General features: G+C 39.3%; 1 protein-coding gene across 1 annotated transcript in view; it reads left to right on the top strand.

Moving 5' to 3' along the window:
* Positions 1-11,777, top strand: part of Arc42 (Activator-recruited cofactor subunit 42) — a 108,035-nt gene that overhangs the window by 37,174 nt on the left and 59,084 nt on the right. The window contains exon 5 of the mRNA XM_014422657.2: positions 9,485-9,673. Within this exon, the coding sequence (XP_014278143.1) occupies positions 9,485-9,673 (189 nt within the window). The remainder of the gene's footprint in view (positions 1-9,484; positions 9,674-11,777) is intronic.

Raw genomic sequence — 11,777 nt, 5'->3', positions numbered from 1 at the left:
TTAAAATTAGAACAGTCAGTTATCTGCTTTTCACCATCCTTTCCAATATCGTAACGATTATTAAACAAATTATAATTGCCACAAATTTAATTATAATTGGTGCGGATCAGTACACCATACCAAAGGTATGACTAAAACAACTAGGCCTTACCAAAGCCAACAACCAACGGGCGTTGATGACCAGGCTGTTAAACGCCCTTTCAAAACTAACAAACAATTATAATGTCAAAATTAAAAGCAATTTAATTCATATGAACATGGCCAACACATTGTTTGTGATTTTAAGGTTATATAATTAAAGTACAGTGAAAAGTTCACTGAGTTACAAATTTAAAGCACTCAATTATTATTATTAAATGGGCAACAGACCATGGAAGTCTTAAGTCCTCGCACGATGTATTTCCTAATACATTGCGCGCTTCTTGACAAGGTTTTTTTGTAGGGTGGGTTCGTCACTCCCACACCTATTTTTTTTTTATATATGGTAAATGAATACATCAAATCGGTATTGTTTATAATTACTCATCATCACTTATCACTTTAAAAACAGGAATTAGTTAACATAAATATGGTGCACAAATTGAATGCGGGGCATCAAGCATTCATGAACAACTCGTTCACTATACTTAGAGGTAGCAACATTCAAATACTTAGTATTTCAAACCAAATACATCTTGTGACAGTAAGACTTGGGTTTTCCTACAAGCCCCTGCAATCACAAATTACGTGCAATTGCTTGTTGCCTGTTCAGCTCATGGACACTTGAGCTGTATTTTAAACGTCACCCACTCATTTGACGTTCAAAGTTGTTTTAACATTTTTTTTTAATCTCTCTTTACTGCCTGTTATCAATTACAATTGTCTGGTAGCTCTTCATTAATGCCTGGTTCACTAATTTGTTCCCTTTTTCTCTTTTCTTCTTTTTAATTGTACCTCATTTTGTCACGTTGCTTCCCTTTGCCTGGTTGGTCTTGCTTTTGAACATAATGCCAAATTCTATACCTGACTATATGTCTCAAATTTCAGCCCTTGAGAGAAAACTTTAGGGTGTAAACAGAAACATTATGGGCTGCGTAGAAGCCAGAGTTAGGGCTCTTGCTGACCCTCAGTAAGCTCTATTGTTTGAAGCACAGTTGGAAGCCACCCAAGCCTTTTGGGAACAATTTCAACAGAAATGGGATGAGTGGGACACCATTCAAGTCGCTGTTGATGGCGGCCTCCTGAGTGAAAGAATGCAACAGATGTACAATTCATGCTGGGATGAAGTTATCCTGGCAAGATCGTAGTTGCTACAATTAAGAGAGCAGAAGCAAGTGGCAGAGTGTCATGCTCGGATTCAACTGTCGGAAAATCGACAATCCGTGGGCACAACAATTGGTAGTACTAGTGGTCCTAAGGCCTCCCTACCGAAAATACCCATACCAGTCTTCACAGGAGATCTCAAGAAGTGGACTCATTTTAAAGATACCTTTCAATCATTAGTCCATAATGAAACGGGTTTAACCAACACAGAAAAGTTCTATACTTGCTTTTCCATAGAGGAGAGATCCTACACTCTGGCCTGGAATAAGTTGTTGCAGACCTATGACAACCCAAGGGTCTTAGCAACCTTCTTTATTGCATTGAATATTAGACTTCGAGTCCAACCACTCGAGAAACGAGCTGCAGAAGTACGAGCGATTTCTTACCGGTGTAGCCGACAATATTAAGGGTTACATGTCGCTCAATCTGGAGAATTCAGCTGAAGTTCTGTTAGCATTCTTTGCACTTCGAGGCCTTGACCCACAGACCTGAGCTTTCGCGTACTTCGAAAAATACCTTTCCTTCAGCAGGCGATGTCATCTCTTTTGTCAGACAGCACAAGATTGCTCTTACCCTCTCCAGAGACTTAGTGTCTTCCTCAAACACTAATTATTATGCACCAAAGGAGACTCCACGATCTCAGGCTCCCAGGCGTGGATCACCTAAGTACAGAAGCAACTTTCTTCATTCTGAAAATCCGTCTGTCCGTAATTTCAATACTCCTCCTAGGTGTGCGAAATTGCCCTCCAATCCCTAAACCATTCAGAAACAGTCACCAATTTATTGCCCTTTCTGTAAAAACCCACATTTTATTTCACGATGTTTTAAATTTTGGAACCTTTCCTTAGAAGAGCGTAAGGCATTCACTGTTGGTAAGGTTGCAGTAACTGCCTAGATGCAAATCATCACACCTCCGAATGCAAAGCTGGAATCACATGCTGCTTCTGTAAGGTTTGCTCCTTAACTAACAATCACACCAAAACCAACCTTTAAGCTCCAAGAATATCTCAACCATGTAATGGGATAAAATTTATAACTAGCAAACTAACATATATTGCACCCACTTTTGTTCAAACCATATAACAAATTGTTTCAGAAAGCTTAAATGAGAATAGAGGTTATTTCATTTGAAAAGCATAATATTAATTTATTATAAATACAGTCCACTCCATCATTACCAGCAAATTACAAGTAATTCTTTATTTAAACCAGCTTACCAGCATAATAATTAATTTGGGTAATATCCCCTAACTTTTACTCCGGAGAATATCTGAATTAAAGAATAATTATATTGGCATTATAAGTAGAGCAGTATTGGCTGTAGATCTTGTACTTTCAGGAAGGAACAAAACTACTATTGCCATTGAATTAGGTGAGGTAAAGATTAGTTTGATTGCAATAGTAGAGCCAACTTCTGAAAATCACAACGGAATTTTAATGGGATGGACAATTTTCTTGGCTATGAGGAAAAAAAACACTGACTAAAATGTTGAACATGGAAGGATTTAACTGAAAATAAAAGAAGGGAACTGTGGTTGGATGGCACAAAGAAGTTCAGATGATAAGGCTGAAAAATAACCAAAATCAATGAAATACTCCACATCCGCTGAACTACAGAAAGTTTGTTGATGAAACTGAGGAATCCTTAGCAATGGAACAGAGAAAACAAACAAAGAAACTGTTAAATAAATTCTAGCTGGTCTTTTCGTGCTCAGACAAGTATTTAGGGCAGAGGAATTTGGTACACCAAATTAATACTGGTTACCATCAGCCGATCAAACAGTCTAGGAGAGTTCTGTTCACAAAAAATAAAGAGGTCAAGAGGATATTAAATGAAATGAAAGTGCAGATAGTGATCAAAGCTTCCAGTAGTCCCTAGGTGTCTCCAGTTGTTTCGATAAAAAAAAAAATAGAACCTCCACCGTAGCTCCTCCTGTCTCCTTGATACTGGTAAGATTATCTGCATTATCTTCTCTTTTCCATTCGCACTCTCCCAAGTTTGCTTCATCAACTCTTTTTCTACGACCAGAGAATCCCACTGAGCCCAATAACACTTTTACACTTCCTTGAACATCAGAATCAGTCCAATATCCTCGGCCTTGAGCTGGTCTTCAGATTTCAGAAGATTTCCATTTGTCCGCAGGCTGGGTGACAGTCTTCATGCATTGTTATAAAGAGTTGTTCCAACTCTTTCCCTTCGGCTCTACTGCAGTGTCTACGTTCTTCAGGGTCTTCTTGAAAGAGCATCGGCATTGATGTACAATCGACCTTTCTGATGTTCCGATGCTGAATTGGTACTCCTGTAGTCTTTCGATCCATCAGGCCATTTGCCCTTCGGGGATCTTAAAATTCAACAGCCATGTCAACAAAGCATGATCTGTTCAGAGAAGGAAAGGCTGTCCAAACCTTGTTGTAAAAGTCCTCTAGAGTCTTAACGATTGCCAAGAGCTCTCTGGGTGGCTTGGGCGGTCAAGCCCTTCCCATCATGAAATGAGTGGGGCCCACCACCACCTTCCACCCGTAAATGAATTCCCTGATTTCAGAAGGGATCCTGAGAAGGGATAACTCTCTTCTTCCATCAACCAGGGAAAGTCCGACTCGGCGAGGGCATAAATCCCGGTCTTTCTCGACAGCCTGGCTAGGTGTCCTTCCATGGCAGAGCAATCTATTATTACGTGTTCCGCTGTTTCAGGAACTCCGCACGTTGGGCACCGGGGGTCGATGTTCTTTCCAAAGCTCTGCAGCTTTTCCCGGAACCCCCCGTGTCCTGTTAGGATCTGTGAGACCCAATAGTCTGGGAGGACCCATTTAGTCTTCAATCTAGAAAGGCGGTAGGGAGGAATTTTCTCAAAGTAGTGCCCTTCTGGCTTGCTACCCACCGCCCATTCCACTCCTGTATTGAGTCCTCTCGCAGTATTTTCTTCCATAAGTGTGGAGTCTCACCGATCCTCTCTCGGAGCTCCTCCGGCAGCGCTTCTAGTCCCTGCCTCTTAACTTCATATTTAAAGACATCCTCCCTGAGGATGAGGTCCAGGGGCATCGCTCCGGCCAGCACCTGCACCGCCTCATGTGACACCGTTCTGTATGTCTTCGTGACCCTCAGCAGAGCCAGTCTCTGTATGGTAGTCAGTCTTCTCTTCTGTGCCTGCGTGAGGTTTCGGCTCCACGCAGGGGATGCGTACCTCAGAATTCCCAAGATCACACCTTTATATATGGTCATCGTTGCAGGGTATCTGAGGCCCCAAAATGCACCCCCCAATCCTGCTTAATCCATTGAGTGACAGGATCACCCTGTCCTTTAGATACACCAGGTGAGAAGTGGCATAGAATCTTCTTCTTATCCTCACACCAAGATATGTCATCTCCTCACCCGGTCTCACCCTCTCTCCTTGGATATCCAGAGTGATAGGACGAGCCCTGTCCATGGAGCCTCTTATGAGCATAGCCTGAGTCTTGGCTGCTGCCATACTCAACTTCCTCTTCATGCACCACTCTCCTACAAGACTGGCACACCTCTCCCCTTCTGTCTTTAGTCTGGATCTGCTGTTCTTGGCCACAATGACTGCCAGATCATCTACGTAAGTCGTGGCAAGGAACCCCTTGTCCTCTAGTTCCCCTAGCAACTCATCGAATACTAGCTTCCACAGAGCTGGTCCTAGGACCGAACCCTGCGGACATCCTCTTTCGATTTTTCTCTCGACCTCATAGTAGTTACCCCTGATCCTGACACTCCTGTTATTGAGGTAACTACCTACGAGGGAATATAGATTACTGGGGGTGTCGAGCTCTTGCAACTGCTGGAGTACACAGGGCCACCAAACGCTGTCGAAGGCGGAAGAGATGTCAAACATTATCAATAAAACATATTTCTCCGCCCTCTCCTCCACGTCCCTAGGCACTCTCAGCAGCGCATCCCAGAAGTAGTTCCCTTGCCACGGGTCGAACCAAACTGCCGTGGGTGACTTGCAGCACTTAGGATTGGTCTAAGGCTGTGGACAATCATGTGCTCCAGGGAGCTACTGGGAGGAGGCATATTGGTCAATAGGATTTAGGCGTTTCCTTATCCTTACCACCTCCCTCTCTCTCCTTGTTACACAGTAGTTCTTTTCGGGTTTGGAGAGTGCCTGTGAGAAGTATTCGATCACTTTTTCCTCTTCCACTTTGATCTGCTACAATACCCCTCCAATTTCAACTTTGCATCGGTGTCCACAATAAACTGGTAGTCCTGTTCAGGATATGCTAAAATAGGAGCAGAACACAATGCTTCTTTAAGTAGGTCAAAGGCTTCTTGACACTTGTTACTCCACTCAAAATGTTGTTCCTCGTCAGTCAGTTGGTGATGCAGTCGGGCTATATAAGTGAATCCTTGGACAAACCTATAGCACGTACTGGGCCCTATGAAACTTCTGACTTCATGTTTGTCTGATGAGTCAAAGGTACTGAACTTTCTTTTTGAACAGCTGGCATTTCTTTAGGCTGAGCTTAAGATTAACATTGGACAGCTTCTAGAATATTTCTTCCAAGTGTTTTACGTGTTCCTTAAATGTCTTGGTGAAGATTGTAGGGGTAATCATCTTTAGTTTAACATGTTAATATGTGTTAAATAGAGAAATATTTCCTTCTTTTTACCATGTTAAAACGATGTAACATATAACATGGTTAATAATCTGTACCCCTACAACCCTTGAAGGTTCAGAGGTTCAGTACCTTGTAAGGAAGTACTGTTACTAGACCAACGGTTGTGCAAGGAGGTGATTTGGTCAGAATCATGCTCGACCGCCAGATTTTTATCCAATTGAGGGTACCCAATTTAAGAGGCTGGGTGAACCCCAGGAGGGCTCCAAGAATCTACTGAGAGTCTGTTGATAGGTCAGCTAAATAGAGAATGACGTCACCCAACAGACCAGCTGAGCTCGTCATCATTTTGTTTGTTATCTTAGGTTACTTGCTCGTAGTTTGTGTTTTTTTTTAATGTTAGTATTGTTTTGGATGATTTTATAACTAATAAAGCAATGGATGACAATAATAATAATGTAACGACAGTTGTCAATTAGCTCATCTTGATTCTCTTCCTCACAAGTTAGAAGACCAACAAGGCACTCAGTAGCCAATCTTTTACACCACTTCCACTTTTCACTCAATTTTGGCATATTTTAATAAATTACTTTAATCAAAACTTAGAAGTAAACAATAACATGAAGTTTAGGAAGGAAATGGTATAAAACAAGTTGCTCAGAAAATCTGCTAGGAGCTCTTATGTATTTAGCCTTTAACATGACTTTAAATAGGGCTGCTCATTATCCTATACTTAAAGCATCTAACATGGTAAAACATTTTACATTTAACACAACTTCATGAATACCCTTTATGATATCATCCAGAAAAATAAGGCATGGTTTCCAATGTAGTCCCTGTAAAACAGTTTCCATTAGACACTTGAACATAGCAGGCGCAGTGCAGAGTCCAAATGGCATGACGTTGAATTGGCACAAATCTGTTCCTGTCGAAAAAGCTGTCTGTCTTCTCCGTGTATATCCACTTTTTAAATCTAATGTGGAAAACCACTTTGATCCAACAAACGAGACCAGATTATCATCTATTCAGAGCAATAGATAGCTGTCCTTCTTCTTGAGTATTGCATGTAGCAAAAGGAACAGTGGCATGAGGATGCTGGGGTTGGGGTTGAGGATAATGGGATATTGGTTGCAATTGTGGCAGAGCCAAAGATTTCGGCTCAGTTTCTCCAGTTATTTCTGCGAAGGACACTTCTGGTTTGACAGTTCTTGATGGTCTTCTGGGTTGTCTAGTTTCCTCTTCCTGTCTTGGTCCTGCCTGTTTTCTGAAAGACAGTGTTTTGTACGTCTGACACCCCTTGTAATTAGTCAGGTGCCCTTCTTCATGGCATGGTGCACTCACTGCAGGTGCTTGCCTTGGTTTCCTGCATTCAGTGGATTTATGTTGTTCCCCGCATTTGATGCACCTTGGTAGATGATGGCAATAATGTTTAGTATGGCCATACTCTTGGCAATTATGACACTGAACTATTGTTCGTTTAGGGTAGGGTTTTTCAACTACTATCTTGGTGTAGTAAAGTCTGCTTACTATGTAAATTTCTTCTACTCCTGGTGTTTGTTCAAGATCGACATAGAACAAGGGCAACGGTATTTTATTTGTTGCGCCATTTGGATCTTTTCACTTCAGTACGTTAACTATCTGTCATACTTTGTACCCCGTGGCTGTCAGTTCTTCTTTAATGGCTTCTGTTCGGGTTGAGGGGTGTAGTTGTCGGATGACTACTCTGAATACTCTCTTTTGGTGTAGGTGATAAGTTGATCTTTTGTATCTGACAAGTATTTTATTATTTTTCGATATGTATCTGCGGTGTCAGGTCCATATTAGTTTAGGCCAACAGTATTAGTTTAGTTTCTTTAGTGCAACTCTGACAAATAAATGTACCAGGGTTCACTATTCTATTTAGATGTTGACAAAAAAATTGAAAATTTTTAATAAATATTGGTGGTGGCTTGGGTTCTCTGGGGTTCTGATTAGCTTCCCATGTTTTCAACAGTTATGTTAGTTTGTATGCTGTTTGGGTTTGGCATAAAGAATGAAGATTTCTCAGACGTGTTTGATTTAGGAGTTCTAGGTTGGGAGTCCATTTCGTCAATTGAGCTACCTCGTGTAACAGGTAGAGTATTTCTTGTAGACTTTCTAGCTTTTTGCTTAACATGAGAGTTTCTGGGTGTATTTTTCAGGGTTCTGGATCTCTTGATGGCATTTTTACTAGACATACTTGATGGCATTTTTACTAGACATCACCATATGAAAATATCTCGTTTCATGGTGGTAAGTCAAGATAAGAATAGAGAGTTTTAGGAAATAGGTTTAAAAAAAGTACAATGTTAGTTTACATATTAATATGTGTAATGAAGGACAGAGCAGCACAGCCCTCCCTCAATGCGTGCCCTAGGGCTACTGACTAAAAGCTATAGCTTTTATCTCTAGTATGAGTCTATGGCAGCTGTTATTATTAAGGAACGCATGCACTGTACACTGTAATTTATAAATAAGTGATTACTCACCTATATCAGCTCTCATGTGAGAGCTCTCACTTATTATTATACTGATACTGTTCTTCACTACTGTTTTTATTCTAGTTCACTGCAAAATATAGTCAATTTTGGGACACAATATAACATATGTTCAAATGCTAGCTAGCGCATGCGCACAGTGACCTCTAGAATTAGTAATCTGAATATATGCTTTAAATTTGTTGTTCTCAACACTTGCCTTTTACTGACTCAAGAAAGTTCTGATTGCTTCTTAAATAAAAGAGGTAAATTATTAGCTAAATTAACTTAACTAATTTCTTTAAATTGGAAAAAAAAATTACTTTATTTATAATTAACACTATAATTTTTACTAATACTAGCTCAATCTTTTGAAGTATTATAAAACGATTTAAAAGTATTTTCTAAGCAACCAAGTATTTCCCTACAAGAGTGGTCGAAATTATTTTAGAAAAGTATATTCAGCTAGACCAATCCCCAATAATTATTTTATCTATAATCAACATCCATCATTAGATGGAATTTTATTTTCCAAGGAAATAAGTAAGGCTCTAACTTATGAGATTTACAAGAATCTTCTCCCTAACTGGTTTTGATATATCGCTGCTATCATCATACTTGGACATTCTTCAGAATTCCACTTATAAGCAAGTCTTTGAGAACCAAACATCATTAAACCAATGTATTTTAATCTGGATTATCTATATTGGAAGTCTGGTGAGTCAATTCATTTAAAATTTGTTGAGGTTAATGACTTTCATTGTGAATGGAATATTTATTAATTATTCATAACATTGTGCAACGTTTCAGGACCACTGTCCCATATTCATGCACTTTAAAACCTCATGATTTCATATGGGAAATCATGTCAACCATTATGTGCATCTTCACTTCTTCTAGAGAATTTCCCATATGAAATCATGAGGTTTTAAAGAGCGTGAATATGGGACAGTGGTCCCGAAACGTTGTACGATGTTATGAATAATTAGTAAATATTTCATTCAAAATGGAAGTCATCAACCTCAAAAAATTTTAAATGAATGTATTTTAAATATAGTTAATTTAAGAAAAACTTCTTCATTATGCATTCTAATTCATGGTTTTTGTCCTAGGAAATGGTAGTGATGCTGGTGCTGCTTCAACTACAGCAAAACATAAGAATCCTGGTTGGCTATTAAATGGCACCAAATCATGGATTACAAATGGTTATGAATCAGAAGCAACAATAGTATTTGCTACAACAGATAAGACAAAGAAACACAAGGGAATTAGTTCATTTCTTGTTAATAAACCTATCAATGGTAATAACAATCAAAAATATGATTTTTTAAATAATATTTGTTCAATTAATTTTGGGTATGATTGTTGGATATCAGTCTAAGTTAAAAAAAAAAAAATTATATTTTTGTATTTATTTATCTCTGAAATTTCTTCATCAGGTTTAAAATATTACAAGGAAAGATTATATGCTTCTGACTTGAGGTAATTACATCTTGTTGCGGCCAACATATAGTCCACAAATCGATTATAGGAACATATGATTTTTATAACATCAAAAACAAAACAACTTCTCTCTATTGTTTTTTTATACTGAAAATCAACAGACAACATCTTAGTGTCTCAGTGTACACACACATATCGTCTCCATTGTCTCCTCACTACGCACTCGTAGTTGCCAGCATCCTGGCCATCTCCAGCATCTTAATCATTTTAGCCATGGGGGACTACTATGACTCATCCTCCAAGAGGACAAGGCGATTAATGTCGATTAATCTACCTCCTCGAGAACATCCACTCAGGACAACAACCACAACCGGGGCAACCACAACCCATCAATCACCGGTGATATAAGACTTTTTTTTCTCTCTGCTTTCTTTTTTTTTCTAGTTTATATATTTTGTGTTATACACCCTACCTGCCGTAACATTTGGTCCCATCAGGGCCGGATATTTTTCTTATTTATTTTTTTCTCATGGTCCTCCGGTTGCCGAATTTTGTTGTTGTGCATTTTATTAAATCTTTTTTTAAAAATTATTTTTATGGAAAGAAAAAATATTTTGTAAGGTGCTCCATTCCGCCATCAATTAAATTCGTTTTTTCTTGCCCTCTCTCTTCACTTATTCTCTTTCAGTTTCTTTTTTATTCGTATCATTCACCTCTAAAATGAAAATGAACATACCAGAGGATATTAAAATTCAATTTGAAAAACTTAAAGAGAAATTTATTAATCCCAGATTAAAACTTTTATTTCTCAAGGGCAAGGTATTGCAATAGACCCTTAAAAATTATTCTTATTTAAAGGTATGTACTTAGAACTGAGACCTTGTTACACTTCCTTCTGTGAGGCCTATGATTCTCTTAAAGAACTTTGCTTTCACTCACATGTTTCATACCTTTTTCCAACTGAAGAAGATCTTTCCCTCTTTAAATCCGTGCAGGAATATTATTATGAAGGTCTTGCCATCCATGAACATTACATGAACCCCACTCCTGTGGGTCCTCTTGTCTCTGCAGCCTTAAAGGCTCATATCAATTATCTTCAATCGTTACCTCTAATTAATCCTTCCCCGCCAATTCAGCCAACCAGTAATTCTAAAGATCTTCCTCAAAACTCTGGAGTCGCAGGCACACCTCCCTGTTCCAATTCTACATGCCACTCTAGATCACTGGGTCATTGTAGTAAAGTTATAAATAACTTAGAGGTACATCACAAAAACATTCTGTCCGTTCATCTGTGCCAGAGCCACTTATTGACATTTCGTTGGAAGTTACCTCCATACAAACTTACAACAGTTACCCTCTTCTTTAGTGTCTCCTGGCAGTCCTCTTGGTCCTACTGGGCTCCATGAGCTTGATCCCTTGAGATAACATCGTCCAGCTTCATCTCATCTTAATAAATGTAACAACATTTCGTTGGAAGTTACATTTCTCCGAAATGGTTCATTATGTCTCAACCCTAAGAGGTCCCTACTCAGTAATCAAAAACTTCTCATTAGTGTTTCTGAGACCGAAACTCATACATCTAGATGCCCAGCTGCATCAGATCCACACCATACCAATGAAATTGGTGGTCAACCTGAACCTATCCGGCTGCCTCAGCCCGAAACCCCAAGATCTAAACTGCCTACTCCATTAGACACTAATAAAACCAATGAGATTTCGTTGGATGTTACCTTTATACAAAATCACTCACAGCACTTACCCTCTTCTGTGAGGTCTCCAGGCAGTTCTCTTGGTCCCACCGAGCTCCATGAGCTTGATCCCTTGAGATCAGATCGTCCAGCTTCATCTGATCTTAATAAATGTAACGACATTTCGTTGGAAGTTACATTTCTCCGAAATGGTTCATTATGTCTCAACCCTAAGAGGTCCCTACTCAGTAATCAAAAACTTCTCATTAGTGTT

Source organism: Halyomorpha halys, unplaced genomic scaffold (assembly GCF_000696795.3).
Source record: "Halyomorpha halys isolate HHAL.00 unplaced genomic scaffold, Hhal_1.1 Scaffold22.1, whole genome shotgun sequence".
In the NCBI taxonomy this organism is placed as follows: Eukaryota; Metazoa; Arthropoda; class Insecta; order Hemiptera; family Pentatomidae; genus Halyomorpha; species Halyomorpha halys.
This window is presented reverse-complemented; position numbering and strand designations above follow the sequence as displayed.